The 17,284-nt window shown below is 41.7% G+C and overlaps 1 protein-coding gene across 2 annotated transcripts in view; it reads left to right on the top strand.

Annotated features, from left to right (window-relative positions):
- Positions 1 to 17,284, top strand: part of C4H3orf67 (chromosome 4 C3orf67 homolog) — a 479,946-nt gene that overhangs the window by 443,174 nt on the left and 19,488 nt on the right. For both annotated transcript variants that reach the window (XM_029600997.1, XM_029600998.1), the window contains one exon: positions 13,030 to 13,145. In XM_029600997.1, coding sequence (XP_029456857.1) covers positions 13,030 to 13,145 — 116 coding nt within the window. The remainder of the gene's footprint in view (positions 1 to 13,029; positions 13,146 to 17,284) is intronic.

Raw genomic sequence — 17,284 nt, 5'->3', positions numbered from 1 at the left:
TGTCAACTGTTTTGCTTGTTACACAAACACACTCTCTTCCTTAAATGGCTTGGCATCTACATACACTTGGCAATGATCAGCGGTCCTTCTCCAATCTCTTCAGTGAATACTGAATAGAAATATTTGTTTTGTATTTCTGCTTTTTTTCCAATCCTGTACCACAAATTTCACATTTTCTCTTCTCAGTCTTACCATCCCGCATCTGGTCTTCCTCTTTTCACTCTTATTTCCTGAAAAATGTCGTGTCACTTTGGTTCACCTCCTTAGTTATCTTTTCTTCTGCTTATATGCGTGCTATTCTGACTACTTTTCCTGCCTTTTTCAGCTTTAGCTTCTTCCCTGTGCTCCTCTTTCTGAGATCCCTAATTCATTAATAGGGCGATACAGTAAGGTCATGCGGAAAACGGACACTCAGTGTTGAGTGCTCGCTTTCATAATGTTCGCCGAGCCACCTCTCCTGGGCACATGATAAGGTATTTAAATGAGGGATCACACTAGAAAGGAGGCACTAGGGACAACAGCATGCCCCTAGCACCTCCTTAGCAGCAGATGCCCAAGAGAGGGGGTTGTCAGCGGGTTTGGAAAATGTTTGAGCATCCATTTTCCAAACCTGACTGTCAGCACGCCTTTTTTTTTTTTTTTTTAAACCTTTTGGTTCCTCCAACTTAATATTGCCACGATATTAAGTTGGAGGATGTAGAGAAAAGTAGTATTTTCTGCTTTTCTGTACACTTTTTTTGTGCTGCTGAGAAATTAACACCTGCTCATGGGCAGCCATTAATTTCTAAGCGTAAAATGTGCGGATCAAGCGCACGTTTTTTTCTTTATCTGGGGTGAATAGCTAATAACCTCATCAACATGCATTTGCATGTGATGAGCGCTATTATTTTCATAGGAGTTTGGACGCACGTTTTGGACTCGCCAAACCCCTTATTGTATAAGGGGTAGTGCACGAGCATCCAAAACATACATTCAACCACGGGTTAAACAGTGCGCTCAGCTTAGCACTCTTTACTGTATTGGCCTGTTTGAATGCTAATCATTTTGCCATTACTTTAACAGCCACCTCGTTGAAAATCCTATCAATTCCTTTTCTCCTTTCTTTTACTTTCTGAATATAAGTACTGTATTTGTTGTTCTTTCTATAGCTCCTTTTAATTTAGCTTACCCTGTTAGGCTGTGAATGAAGCATCCCCTGCCCTAGTAAGCCCAAGGAATAGAAATTGTGATCCAGAATCAAACCCAGATCTCTTAAATAGTGCTGCATAGCCATTGAACTAGCCTGGTTTCTTGGAGGTCTATATTCAAAAGCTTTATCTAATTAACTTTTAGATTTACCCAAACAAAAGCCAGAAGTGAAAAGTTTCCCCAGATCTCCTGCTAAATTTTGTTCAGGTAATTTTTCCCTAACTAAAATTTAGATGAATAAAATGAGGCAGGGTAGAATAGCATTCCTGGTGGCTAAAATGTATCCAGCTAGTCCCAATATTCAACATTAGCCAGATAAACTTAGCTTTAGTAAGTCTGTTCAAAAAAAAATAACTGTCCTAAAATTACCCCGGCATCATTAGCCGGATATATTCAGTGGAACGTTTACCAGGGTATGAAAAACATTACCAGATAGCCGATGAATTTGCCGCCAAAACTGTTATGGGAGTCTCTGTTTAGTGGACCCTTGGGCCGACCTGCTGGAGACTGGGAAAGGTGGTCAATGTCTCTAATGAATAGCAGGCCGGGAGGCAGATGTTCAGGCAGGACGTAGATGCTCTTCACCCTGGAAGCTGGTGCTCCCCCTGGAGGAGCCCGTAGGAGCCCAACTGCTGGGACTTAGGTGACTTCACCCTTGGAAGCCGAAGCCCCCCCCCCCCCCCCCCCGGGAGGAGCCTGTAGGGGCCCGGCCGCTGGGACTTAGGCGGGTTGTGGATCAGGACAGGTAACTGGAACCAGACTAGGACAGTAGTGATACTGTAACTGGGCTCGGGTACTGGAACCAGGCAGGAACTGTGGCAGGATTTGGGTACTGGAACCAGGCAGGAACTGTAGCAGGATTCGGGTACTGGAACCAGGCAGGAACTGTAGCAGGATTCAGGTACTGAGGCAGGAATGGAGCGATGAAGCAAGGCGAGTCACTCCGGGGCACAGCGCAACAGGAAACCGGGAGGCTAACCCGTTGCAAGGCAAAGACTGGATGACCGCGGCCGGCTTATGAAGGCCTCTGCGTCTGACGTCAGGAGTTGGGTGGAGTCACCACTGGCGGGAAACGGCCTAGAAAAGCGCCCAAGTGGCGCGCGCACCTAGGAGCCGGGCATCCAAGCGAGACCTCGTAGCGGCGCAGCCCCAGCGGGGACGCAGTCAAACAGGCCGCAACCCAGGCCTATGGAAACTGGAGCAGGTCCGGGAGCCTGGAGGTAAGGGCCTGGCCGCGGTGCTCGCGGCCAGAACCGCAACAGAAACATCAACAGATATATATATGGCCCCATGATGAAGGTTTCAGCCGAAAGATAGACCGTGTCGGGCAGTTTTGGAAAAAGCCTCTGAACGCGCTGGGTCTTAAAGTGTTTCTCCGACAGCTAAGTAGCTTAATATAAACAACCAGAAATGGAATGATAATTATTCTTGATGAATTCAGAGAAATTTGATTTTTGATAATCACATACTTTGAAAGCATGTTGCACTAAGCATAAAAAAACTGCATTTTATGACCAATGATTAAAATATTGGCAGAGGAAATGAATTCTGCTAACTAGCATTCCCAATGATGCCCAGTGTGAGGTCATCTAAATGAAATAAAAAATATTTTTCACAGGTGAATGATAATTTTGAAAGATGGAGGTATATTATTCCTACTATTGTTATCTTATATAATTCCCCAGCCATCCCAATAAAATCAACTCACACACTCTAAAAACATCCTGGAGAAAATAATAACCTAACTCGGTCATCTCATTATCATGAATGCAACCTTCCATCTCTCATTCTTCTTTTGATAGCTCTGTTGCAAAAGATGAAAAAATGTAAATGCAAAGTAACAAGATTCTGCCCCCATAGGATGTACCTCATAAAATATAATGCAGATATCTAATATTAGCATTTCATTATAAATGTATCAAAACTCCTGAAGTTTTAACTAATCAAATTCCCAATGTCAGAGGCAATTTTGTTTAGCATTCCTTATCAAGAAAACTGTAGCTAGGTCCTTGCATGTTCATTATATTGATTAGGGCTGGAGGCCTTGATAGCAGAAAGAAAGAGAATGTTTCTAATTAATCGGAAAATACTTGATTAGTTTATTCTGTACTAAGGAGATAAACTAGTTGTGTCCTAAAGAAAATTTCTGCAGAATGTTGTTTTTTTTTGTGTGTCAGTATGAGATGAAGGATGAAGTAGACACATTGGTATCCATATTGCTTAACATTCTGATATTCAGTAGAATGAATATAGGCATGCTACATTTTTGTTAAACTTCAGACGGATTTGATGGTCACAAGATGTTTTTAGAAGTGAGCACAACTTAATCTTGCTTCCATGCTTGCTTTGTTTAAAATAATTTTATGTGAATATCTAGGCTGCCTATTTCAAGGAATAAAATGTCAAAAGAAGTGGCTAAATGCTCGATACTGAAGAAAACAGAGAAAAAACATATTGGAGAAGCTGGATGCAAGTGAGAAGCATTCTTCAAACAAGAGAGAAACAATGGCAAATTATCAAAGATGTTATAGATAAACTGACATGAAAAATCCACAACATAGTTGATTCCCAGTTAGAAATAATGGTGGACAAGGTCATCCAACTTGTTTCCACTATCAGTGAAATAGTGACCAGAGTAGATGAAGCTGAACAGTGGATTGGGGAGCATGAAAGCTCCTTAACTATGGTGAGACAGAAGATTGAAGGACTTGAACGGGGCCAAAAGTCTGTCCTGGAGAAAAATGACAACGTTGAAAACTGGAGTTGGTGCAATAATCTAAGAAATGTAGAATTCTCAGAAGAAACTGAAGATGCAAATCCAGTGCAATTCTTCTCTGAATGGTTGCCATTGGTTGTGAACCTCTCCAGTGAAAATGGCAACATTAAGTTGGATAGGACCCATAATGCCCTTGCTCCTGTACCTGTCAGAAATGGTAGATCAAAGTTGATTGTTGTTCAGCAATAAAGTACAAATAATGGAGGCTACTTGTAAACAAGAACAGCTAAAATATCAAAATGCTAGATCTGATATCTTCCAGGATTTTTTGACAATTGCAGAAAAAACAGCAGTTCACTTATAACACAAGATATAAATGGACTGAGACAGTTCAAAGTGAAATATGTTTTTTTTCTATCCTGTGAAACTGAGAATTACCCATGAGAGAAAGACCCAGATTTTCAACATGATTTGGGAGGGGGGGAGTAGTTTGCTAAGACTCTAAAATCTTTGGAAAAAGGCAAGTTCAATTGATAGAGTGGAGGAGTAGACTAGTGGTTAGAGTAACAGGCTGCATGCCAAGGTTCAAATACCACTGCTTCTCCTTATGATGTTGGATGAGTTATTTCACCGTCCATTCCTCAAGTACAAATGTAGGTCCTGATTTTTAAAAGCATTTACACACTTAAAATGGGTTTTACACATGTAAATGCACTTTACCTGAGTAAGTGGGCTTTGAAAATTGCTACAATATATACTATTGAATTGTCTATAGCATTTACGTGCATAAGTGCACTTTATGTGGATAAATGGCTTTTGAAAATTGCTGCAATATTAGTTACATTTACACATGTAAATCCTTTTGAAAATTACCCCTATAATTGTAAATCCTTTAGGGATAGTGAAATTCCTACAGTACTTGAATGTAATCCACTTTGAAGTCCCTGAAAAAGCAGAATATAAATAGACTAGACTCCATACCACCCAGCTCTAAGTAGTTTCAATTACTGAAGCTATTACTAAAACAGCACAAGGCAGAGAAAGAGAGAGCCAGGAAGAAAAAACTGCTATAGAAGGCTACCCCAAAGGTATATAAAATGTGAAGTAAGTTTTGTGGTTTACCTAATCAGGTTGTGAGTTCTTACACTAGATAGCCTGAATGTGGTTGTATAATTTTTGAAGAGGGGACTGTTATGTATGGTGTAGGTGATAACTCGGGAAGGTTTTAGACTTTGTGTTTTTTTGACTGTAATTATGGCATGCTATGAAGAGAAAATAGCATTGCATTGACTCCCAGTTAGGAGAAAGAATGAAGTGTTTTATGAAAAAAAGCAGAAGAGGACTATTTATTCATTGATTGTCTGGGGACCTACTCATTAATCAAGGGACTCTCCCCTAGCTCCAACACACTAATATCTTTGCTAAGTGTTAAACTGACTGACTGTTGATTCAATGTCATATGGGTCTCTTCTCATGCATGCTCAGATTTATTAACTGGAGAATTCTGCAAGAGCTGTGATGATACAGGTCACATTACCCATGTATGTGTCTTCATTGAGCTGTTGTCATCAGAGAACATAGATTGCAGATAAGAAATTACACATTATATTGTAATTGGATAAAGATATTCATCCACAAGGAGGACTGCGACAATAATCAGACTTTTTAAAAAATCTCATTTTAGTTGATACTGATTCCCTGAAAGGTTGTCACACATAATATATATATGCATATACCTGTACGTGACACATGACAAATTATTACACTGCTTTTCAAATCAATTGCTTTTAATTTAGCTTCTTTCACATCCATTAAGTCTTTAATTACATGAATTACAGCTTTTGATATAAGTGAAATTTCTCTTTCTAATTTACATCATTTAGTTTCCTGTACTTTTAGAACTTTTCTAGTACCTATCTTTAAATTGATTTTTCAGTTAACATTTAAATGCAATTTGTTTTCTTTTTACTATAAGATTATTATAGAGGAAATGTATTGGGTAAAAACATGACTTTCAATGGGAAAACTAGGTCAATTCCACATTTGTTTTATGGATCCCTGAAAGGGCTGCGCATACATGTTCAGCTGTCATTTAACTAACATCACTCCTCCTTTCTGAAGTTGTGCTTTAGGCAAAGACAACCCTATTGTTTTCTTTTATTTTAACTCGATTTTAATAGAATTTGACCTGGGTTCTGTTTTCATGTGTTCTTATCGTAAACATGGAGAACCCATTGTATTAGATGTAACAAAATTATATAAGTTTGATGTTTGAATGTAGGCATTTTTGATTGTGCAAGACTGCCAATTATAATATTCTATTTTTGAATGCATGTAGCATTAGTAAAATGTGCCATCTATCTTTGTTGAAATCAGAAAATGTTAATCAATTCTGCAGGTTATAATTTTGGAAAGAGGACTTCTTAAATAGTTAGGGTTACCAACTGGCTCCAGATTTCTAGGATAGACTGATCCAATCCTGATTTTATCCCACTGCATGCAGAGACTTGTCTTGCTTTTCTAAGGGAACTTTATAAGGAAATCAGAACTTCAAGTCCCTGGATCAGCCTGCCTGATAATCTGCTGCTATTTGGCAACCTTATAAATAGTGATGTCCAGTATTTCTTACATGAGCTAAACCATATATTGGATATAGCTTCAATGATGAATATACCATTTTTAATTTTTATAATTTTTTGTGATTTTTCATTTACTAATGTGCCCCATTTATTGTTATTTTTATAGTGTGAACTTTTAGAAACATAGAAACATAGAAACATAGAAATGACGGCAGAAGAAGACCAAATGGCCCATCCAGTCTGCCCAGCAAGCTTCCCTCATTTCTTCTCTCATACTTATCTGTTTCTCTTAGCTCTTGGTTCTAATTCCCTTCCACCCCCACCATTAATGTAGAGAGCGGTGATGGAGCTGCATCCAAGTGAAATATCTAGCTTGAGTAGTTAGAGGTAGTAGGGGTAGTAACCCCTCTCCTTGTCCAAAATGTTTTATACACTTATCTGGTTTCTGTCAACGGCTCCATTTTCACGATGGAAGTATAAATTTAACTTGAGATGAATATATCCTACACAGAAACCAGATAAGTGTATAAAACATTTTGGACAAACAGACGCAACTGGGGTGACCGTGCAGGAGGGAGCTCTTTATAGACAATATTGTCATCAAGAAGGAGAGGGTTACAAAAGATTTTAATGGAAAGAAAAGTTCACACTATAAAAATAACATTAAATAGGGCACATTAGTAAATGAAAAATCACAAAAAAATTGTAAATTATAAAAATTAAAAACGGTATATTCATCATTGAAGCTATATCCAAAATATGGTTTAGCTCATTTAAGAAATACCGGACATCAGTGTATATTGCATTTTTAGTCCTCTATTGGTTGGAAAGGAGCATATTATAGAGAGGACTTACAAGGTCATGTACTTTATAGTGTAACCTTATAAATAGTACAATAACAATAATGGATTCCTCTGCACTCAGGCAGGCCAAGCCACCCAAGTGGGTTATGCACCTCCACCAGCAGACATCACGGACATATAGCCCTGCCCAGACATTAGCCCGTCAATATTTTCTGTCTCCAGCAGACAGTGGACATGCATCTTCCTACTGGGGATTGTTTGTAGTAAAAAAAGAAAAAAAGAGAAATAAGAAGAAGATCAAAGATTTCAGAGTACTGCTTCAGCTCCAGAGATGACACCCATTTGGTCCCTTGCTTAATTTAGCATTTTAAATCTGAGTGCCTAGCCAGGCATTGACTTAAATAAAAAGCGGCTAGCAGTGAGGGAGTGCTGGTGGTGAAGCCAGTGACCCATTTGTGCTTTCAGCCAGGGAGGGCTGAGCTGAAGTTAAAAAAAAAAAGAATAGTAGGGAAGTTTTAATCCCCCTCTTTTTTTCCTTCCCGGGTCTTCTTCCCTCAATGTTTGGTTGCTCTGTATCTCTTATGCCCTTCCCTCTCACTTCTCTGGGGAGGTAGTGTAGAGCGGAGGCGACTCAAACTCAGTGGGTTAAGTAGCCTTTGGCTAAGCCCCACTGCTCAGGCTCGGTTCTAATATCCACGTGGTAGGCCGCAGCAGGTTTTTCCTGCACTCAGGCATGTGTGTACATTCTTGCTGCGCGGCAGTGTACTGATGTAAGGGCGCACATCTGAATGTTTGTCCGTGACCTAGTTTTGGGTGCGTAGGTACACGGAGTACTTGTGTGCATATTTGCATGTCTACTCCTGCACACTGTTGGTGGGCACACAAGAGACCGCCCAGGATCCAGTGCAGGAAGACTATGGCACCGGGGACAAAGCGGTCTAAGCGCCTAGCTATTTGTGAAGCTTTCATATAAGGGCAATCCAGCCTTCACTTTCTTTACGCCTGTGTCAGTGCTGCTAGATACTCAAGGAGATTTGCTCACTCTGGATTTTGCCAATGTTGGGCCATTCCCTCAGAAGGGGAGTGGGGTGGAAGGCAGCATGGCGGTTGTGTCCCCTCCCCCCTTGTTCCCAATGACAGAGACCTCTCCAACAGAAGGATCGGAGAGTGTCATTTTTGGGTCTATGGGCCCCAGTTTGGATCTATCCCCCTTTTCCTGAGTGGAATTTTTCCAGGGCCTGCAGACTTTTCTGCAGGGGTGCCCAGTGGGAGGTGCCCGCTTTGGAGGAGGGAGAAATTCCACCTGATTTGTTGACTCAGACCCTGAAGATGCTAGCTGTGGAATCGGGGGGGGGGGGGGGGGTGACACTATGGGCTTGCAAAAGAAGGATCCCATTTTAGTCACATTATGCAAGGCATCTTATTTCTTTCCCCTCGTAGATCCAATTCAAGAGTTGATTGACTTTGAGTTTAGCACCCCAGAGCCAAGTTTTAAAGGGGGATGAGTTTTACTGGGATTGTACCCCTTGGATCTGAAGGCAAGGGATCAGCTGCGATTACCTAAGGTGGATGCCTTGGTATGCACTGTTACAAAGTGGACTACCATTCCAGTGGAAGGAGGGGCAGCTCTAAAAGATGCTCAGGATAGGAGGATTGAGGCTATCCTTAAGCAGGCCTTTGAAGCCATGGCAAAGAATTTGCGTATTGCTTCTTGCTGCCTAGAGACTCGGGCTGGTTTGCATTTCTCTCAGGAGATGCAAGGAATGGGGTTTGATGGTGGAACAGTGATGGAACCGGGGGCCGCATTCTTTGCTGATGCGGGCTGTGGCTTGTTGCGGACAGCTACTATAGGAGTGGCTTCCATCACAGCAGCTAAATGACAGTTGTGGCTGCAAAACTGTTCGGAAGTCACTATTTCCAAGTCCAAGCTTACAAGATTACCCTTTAAGGGGTTCTTTTTATTCAGAAGAGAAATGGAGAAAATGGTGAATAGTTGGAGGGAGTCTAAAGTTCCTCATTTACCAGAGGACAAGAGGAGGCTTCACGTCCTTATGGGGCGAAGGGCTTCTCCAGGGATTCCCAGAGGAGCATCTACTCAACGGTCTTGTCCCTACAAAAGATCTCAGTGATTTGAGTCTAAAAAGCCTCATAAGGATGCAGGCTCCGGGACCAGAGTACCTCGATATTCCCAATGAAGATATGCTGGTTCAGGAGATAGGTGGGCATCTATCTCTCTGTTATCAGAGGTAGGTCCAGATTTCGATGAACCAGTGGATCCTGAATGTGGTGAGGAATGGTTATGCTCTGGAATTTCGCTGAATTCCTCCAGATGCCTTTATGATCTCTCCATGCAACCTTCTATAGAAGAAAGTGGCAGTGGAGACTATGTTAAGGAGTCTGTTGGACTTGGTTCCTATTCCCAGATCGCAGGAAAATATGAGGCGCTATTCCATTTATTTTGTCATTCCTTAGAAAGAGGAGGAGTTTTTTTGGCCCATCCTGGATCTCAAGGGAGTCTATAGACATTTGTGTATGACTCGTTTCCAAATGGAAACTCTACATTCCATAATAATGGCGGTGCAAACAATGGAATTTCTCACATCTCTCAACCTGACAGAGGCATATCTACATATTCTCATTTGCCAGGAAAATCAGCATTTTCTGTGCTTTGCCATTCTAGACTGTCATTATCAATTTCAGGCTCTACCCTTTGGACTTGCTACTGCACCCAGGACCTTCTCCAAGGTCATGGTGGTGGCAGTGATGGCTCTGCGCAAGGAGAGAATTCTCATTCACCGGTATCTGGGTGACTGGTTGATACAAACCAAAAGTGCAGAAGAGAGTCACTTGGCTTCTCGCAAGGTGATCTTACTTCAGGAACTAGACTGGGTGGTGAACTTGGCCAAGAGCAGTTTACAGCCGGCTCAAACGCTGGAGTATCTCGACGTGTGCTTTGAAACAGAGTAGGGCAGTATGTTTCTGCCAGAGAATTGCATTCAGAAGTTTATTTCTCAGGTTCAGTCCCTGAAAAGGGCTCTTCGCCCGACAGTGTGGTTGTAATTGCAGGTACTGGGGTCGATGGCAGACACATTGGACATTGTCCCTTGGGCAAGGGAGCAAATGCAGCCCCTTCAGCACTCATTGCTCTCCTGGTGGGATCCGCAGTCACAGACGTACAGAGTGAGACTCCACTTGCCATTGGAAGTGAGAGTCCAGTTGCAGTGGTAGCTACAAATGGATCATCTCAGGAAAAAGTTTTCCTTGGAGACATCATATTGGTTGTTTCCCATGATAGATGCAAGCCTTCTGGGTTGGGGGGCTTACTGTCAGGAATCGATGGCACAAGTTCACTGGAGTGCCAAGGAGCTGTAGTGGACCAGCAGTCAGTTAGAAGGGCAGGCAGTTTGTCTGACATGCTTGCAGTTCACCAAATGGCTGGAAGCTCGAGAGGTGAGGATAATGTCAAGCAATGCCTACATCAATCATCAAGGCAGAACCAGAAGCCAACATTTGTTGGTGGAAATAGATGTGCTCATCGCATGGACAGAACAACATCTTCAGCACATATCCACTTCCCACATTGCCAGGAAGGACAATGTAAGGTCTGATTTTCTCAGCAGGCAAGAGTTAGACTCAGGAGTTTGGGAATTGGCAGATGAAGCCTTTCAACTCATAGTGGTGCACTGGGGTCACCCTTATCTGTATTTGCTGGCGACCTCTAACAAGGCAAAGGTGCCAAGGTTCTTCACTCACAGAAAGGATACGAGTGCGCTGGGCTAAATGCTCTCATTCAGGTCTGGCTGCAGAGTGGGGTGCTGTATACCTTCCTGCTATGGTCGATGATAGGCAGGATAATTTGAAAGATTGTGAGTTAGACCGCAACTGTACTTCTGGTAGCTCCGGATTAGCACTGGAGGCAATGGTATGCTGATCTTCAGAGTCTTCTGGTGGGCAGTCCTCTCAGACTGCCACTCAGGACGGATCTATTGCATCAGAGACCCATACTACAACATGATCTGGGTCGTATTTGTCTTACAGTTTGGCCCTTGAGAGGGCTCGGTTGCTGAAGCATGGTTATTCTTCAGCAGTGATTTCTAATGTGCTCTGGGCCAGGAAATTTTCTATATCTCTAGCTTACATTAGAGTTTAGAGAGTGTTCGTGAGCTGGTGTGAGGAGTGAGGTTCTTCTCTCAAAGCTGAAATTCTTCTGATATTGGAATTTTTACAGGAGGGCTTACTTAAAGGCTTGGCCCTTAATACTCTAAAGGTGCAGATAGTAGCTCTTGGTTGTTATAGGGGGCGAGTCAATGAGGAAGCATTGTCTTCCCATCTTGATGTATCCATGTTTTTGAAGGGAGTTAAGCATCTGCATTCTCTCTTGCGGCTACCTGTGCCTCTTTGGGACCGGAGTCTGGTCTTGTTTTTTTTTAGCAGGTCCTACTATGCGTGGTGGTCTCTCTTTACAGCTGCTCACCTTGAAAACAGTTTTTCTCATGGCAGTCTGTTCAGCACGATGGGTCACCGAGCTACAAGCTTTTTCTTGCCATGAGCCATTCCTCCGAATAACTCTGGGGGCGGTACAGCTTAGAATAGTACCTTCTTTTTCACCAAAAGTGGTTTCGAAATTTCATTTAAATCAGACTATTTCCCTGCCCATGTTGGATAGAAATAGAGATGAGCGTGATTTTCGTCTGTTGCATGCCTTGGATGTCTGGTGGCACCTGGTACGATACTTGAAGACTACTAAATCTTTCAGGAAGTCTGACTTTCTGTTTGTGCTCTATGGTGGAGGTAAACAGGGGAAGCCGGCGACACAGGCAACTATTGCCCATTAGGTAAAAGAAATCATCACAGCTGCCTATGTGGATGAAGATGTCCCCTTGTCTAGATAGGTTAGGGCATATTCCACTAGAGCTCAAGTGGTTTTGTGAGCGGAGCTTTGGTTGTTGTCTCCTGTTGAGATTTGCGAGCAGCGATGTGGTTCTCCTTACACACTTTCTCCAAGCATTATCGCTTGGACGTTCAGGCCCAGGAGGACGCGACTTTCACATGTGCGGTGTTGACAGGACCAAGGGCAGCCTCTCGCCCTTTTCAGACGTAGCTCTGATACATCCCAATTGTATGGATTGGCCTGCCTTCCTTAGAGGAAGGAGAAATTACTACTTACCTAACCATTTCCTTTCCTCTAAGGAAGGCAGGCCCATTCCACAACCTGCTCTGGGCTGCCTACTTGCTTTTAGTTCATCCCTTAGTTGAGTGATGCAGAATGTTATTTTGGTTCATTCGTTTGGTGACTAGTAAGTGCCTTAACCAAATAACCAGTTCCTATGATTAGTACATGTTATTTCGTTTATCTGAACTCAGTGTTCCTAATTGGTTGGACTCATGAGTGGTGGTCTGGTCAAGTATAATCAGTTTGTCCACAGTTTGGTTTTTACAGAGACTACTGGCAGGCTGATGTCAGAGCAGGGGTATATGTCCGTGACGTCAGTGAGTCAGCTTTACTCCGTCTCCATCTGCTGGTAGAGGTGCATAACCCACTTGTGTGGACTGGCCTGCCTTCCGTAGAGGAAAGGAAATTATCAGGTAAGTAGTCATTTCTTCTTTTATCATATTTCTTCTAAATTTTTGGCTTAATTTAGATGCTTTGTTACTTACTGAGACTTTATAAAGCAGCATAACTTTGATCATGATTAGTCATGCATTAATATATTTTTTACAATTTTTCTCTCATGATTTTTAGAGACTGGTTAAATGTGTTCAGCCCTCCTATAATTCCTCCAAGTCAACAACTAGCAGAGCATATGGACTTCTCTACAAAACTGAAACAAATAAACAATCAAAATACCTGTACACAAGGTAGGAAGTTTCTATCTCTGGAAGCATCTTCCAGGAATAATCCATAAATATGAAAATGTATGATATAGCTACATGCTAGGAAAAAAGTGTTAATCTTGTTATTCTAAGACAAGCATAATATTTGGGGTTGGGAAGGAATTTTTATTAATGTTGTAGAATTGGTTGGAGATATAGTGTTTCCTGTTTCAATCTGCTGGGCTAGATGAACCATTGGTCTGACTCAGCATGGCATGTCTTATGTTCTTATGTACACACATTCTTTTTCTTCAAAAATTAACTTCAAGATCCATGGACATAAAGGTATATGTGCGCTTTGGGAACAATTTTCAATAGTCCACGTTACTGCAGTCTCTGTTTTGCATGCAGAAAAAGTAATTGTAGATATCCAAAATCCAGTAAAATACATTACTCAAAACTTATGTGCTGATTTTTATTCCTACATCTTTAGTAGGCCAAGTACGGATACCATAATTCAGAGGTGGCCAACTCCAGTCCTCAAGAGCCACAAATAGGTCTGGTTTTCAGGCCATCCACAATGAATATGCATGTGAGAGATTTGTATGCACTGCCTTCATTATATGCAAATATATCTCATGCATATTCATTATGGATATCCTGAACACCAGGTCTGTTTGCGGCTCTTAAGGATTGGAGTTGGCTACTTCTACCATAGTGCTTTTATATGGCAATCATTGTTTAAGCTCTATATATTGTCCTTGTCTTTGCCCTAGAGATGAGGGCTGTCATTGCTAGGTTCCTGGCTCTTATTTTTATAGTAATTTCAGAAAGCAGTTTAAATAGTTTACAGAAGTTGGGTTAATAAAAACAAATCAAGAAAATATGTTAAAAAAAATAGCACCAGGTCCCAATATTTCTATTTGAAGATATTTACTATCACTGCTATACTGTTGTTCAATATAGAACTTTGCAATAAATGTACCATTTCTTTCTTTTGCCCTGAGGAATTTTCTCCAGGTATGAGAATTCAAAGTGAACACTCATAAATCTCAGTTGTACTTTTTAGCTGCCCTGGGGGAAAAGATGGCTCAGTGATTTACTATCTAAAGTGATACCCCTCAAATTTGGAATCTCTTCAAAAGTGTGCATTTGTAATTGCTTATGACAGCAAAAGAAAGTCATACTGTGAAGAAGGGACCTTTCTATAGAGAATTCAGTAATACATGCTACTTTAAGGGCCCTAAATAACCCAAAGAAAATTAGGACATAATCCTTGAATAAAAGTACATTGGATAATTTTTATAAGGAATACTTTCAGAAAATCATAAAATCAATAACTATAATGACCTTCAAAGTAAACAAATATAGATTGTCTATGAGGCTAAAAATGAGAGTGGGCTTTAAAAAAAGATTCAGAAATTTGCAGCATTTTCAGATATTTTAAATTTCTCAGAATCCCAGTGAAACATAAATGTTAGTTAAATGCTCAAAATCTAGTTAATATACATAAATGAAGCAGAAGAACAGATAGATACCAAACAGAGCATATGTTATAACTTTCAGTGCTTTGGAAGATTTTTTTTAATTCCCATTCTTCAGTTTAATTGACCATGTGACACAGAAGCAGCGAAGCACTACTAAACAAAAGTATAGTGATGATATGCCATTGGTTTAGCATTTATACTTATTTCCAAATAAATTCACAAGGGGGCGGATTTTAAATCCCCTGCTCGCGTAAATCCGGCCGGATTTACGCGAGCAGGGCCCTCCCGCGCCGGTGCGCCTATTTTGCATAGGCCGCCAGCGCGCGCAGAGCCCCGGGACTCGCGTAAGTCCCGGGGTTTCTGAAAAGGGGCGTGCCGGGGCGTGTCGGGGCGTCACCGAGTGACGCCGCGTTTGGGGGCGTGGCGCGGCATTTGGGGGGTGGGCCCGGGGGCGTGGCGCAGGCCCGAGGGCGTTCCGGGGGCGTGGCCGCGCCCTCCGGAACAGCCCCCGGATCGGGTCTCGGCGCGCCAGCAGCCCACTGGCACACGCGGATTTACGTCTGCCTCCGGCAGGCGTAAATCCATGGATAAAGGTAGGGGGGGGGGTTTAGACAGGGCCAGGGGGGTGGGTTAGGTAGGGGAAGGGAGGGGAAGGTGAGGGGAGGGAACGGAGGCAGGCTGCGTGGCTCGGCGCGCGCAGGCTGCCCAAAATCGGCAGCCTTGCGCGCGCCGATCCTGGATTTTATAAGATACGCGTGGCTACGCGCGTATCTTATAAAATCCAGCGTAGTTTTGTTTGCGCCTGGTGCGCAAACAAAAGTACGCGAATGAGCAATTTTTAAAAATCTACCCGAAGGAGTATAACTTTCAAACAACTGTTCATGGAGGTATACACACGCGAATGTGGCCATACGTGGATTTCCAATGGTGTTTTATAACTGGCACGTCTCACAGAATACACATATCTCTACCCCACAGCATACACATATATGTATGCTTCCAGGTGAGTACATACAATGCATTGAAACCACATATTTCAAAGCATTGAACACGTGTACTTTTCCTACCTATTTTAGCAAAAATCTGTTTATTGAGCAAAAAGCTTTACAAAGTTAACAAATACAACTCTTCAATTATAATCATTACTAACATATTACAAAGCGAAATGTCTAACAATTATATATTATGGATCTTCCTCAAAATGAAAATCTCAGGGCACCCTCAGCCCTTATTTCCCCTTTTATCTCCACTTTTTTTTCTACCCCCCCCCCCCCCCCCCCCCCGATGATCTTCATATACTCAGTGCATTTATAATCATACTGCAGATTCTAGCAGAAAGGGATTTTAGGTATGGATCCCAAATATTTAGAAACTATTTGTGTTTTCTTATAGTACTTTTAAGCACAGTTAATCTTTCCATAAGTATTAGCTTGTGCATATGGTTACACCACATTTCCAAGGTAGGAGAATCACCAGATACCCATTGTATTAATATACACTTTCATGCAACTTGCTTTTCGTATAAACACTAGAAAATTTGCCTCTGATATATTATAGTCATCCAAAATAGGCCTAGATTCATCATTTTGCTATAAAATTGCGAAAAATAGCACTTGCGATAAAAAAGGGGCGTGATTAGGATAATTTTCCTGATACCGCATAGCTATTTCACTGCAACATATGTTAAATGTATGAGTGAGTGTGTGAGAGAGAGATTATTTTAAGGCTCTCATATAAGTAAAATATTTACACCACTGTAAGAGGAGCACCTAGTAACTCGGAGTGAGGTTTTGGTGGTGGGCTAGGTTTTGGGGGCCAGTTTTACATGGACAGTCAGAAGTACAAACAGCACAGTTACCATCAGTGAAGATATTGTGTGATTTGGAGTGATGAATGGTACACAAAAATGAGATTTGTACATTTTACTGTTGACCTAGCTTCATAGTTTCTAGGTAGAGAGTGCATCAATGTAGGTCGGGAGTACAATGTACAAATCTAATCTTTTTATTTTTATTTATTTTATTTATTTATTTATTTATAATCTTTTATATATCGACGAACGTTGGGAACATCTCATTTTTATACCTTTTATCGCTTCAAATCACATAAAATCTTCACTGATAGAAACTATGATGTTTGTACCTCTGACTGTGCATGTAAAACTAGCACCCAAAACCTAGCCCACCACCAAAACCTCATTTCGCGTTCAGAATGGCCCCACTTACAGTGGTTTAAAAAGTTGACTAATATGTGTCCCTCACCAGAAGCTCTTTCTCTCTCTCTCTCCTCCCCTCCCCCTCCTCTCTTCTCCCCCTCCCCCTTTCCCTGCCCGAAACGGGATTTATGATAAACTCCACCCAAACTCCTCCCACTTGACAAAATGTTTAACATTTGCATACACATCTCTTAATGCATTATTTATCGCATGTGTTATGGTGTTATTGCGGGTGTTAGGGCCCTAACATGCGCGATAAGGCCCTAATGCAATTTGATGAATGATTCTCACAGTTTGATATTCAACATTATTGAACACTCTGCCCAAATTGAAATGTGCACAAAAGCATCTATCCAAAATTGTTGGATATTTGAACAAGATTAAAAACAATGAAAACAGTCATGTGATGTGGTGAACTCGGCCGGACGCACGCTGACCGAGCTCCAGCCGTCTCATCTCTTTGCACAGCGTGGAAATCTATT

This window comes from Rhinatrema bivittatum, chromosome 4 (genome assembly GCF_901001135.1).
Source record: "Rhinatrema bivittatum chromosome 4, aRhiBiv1.1, whole genome shotgun sequence".
Lineage (NCBI taxonomy): Eukaryota > Metazoa > Chordata > Amphibia > Gymnophiona > Rhinatrematidae > Rhinatrema > Rhinatrema bivittatum.
The sequence above is the reverse complement of the archived record's forward strand: the minus strand, read 5'-3'. Positions and strand labels throughout refer to the sequence as shown.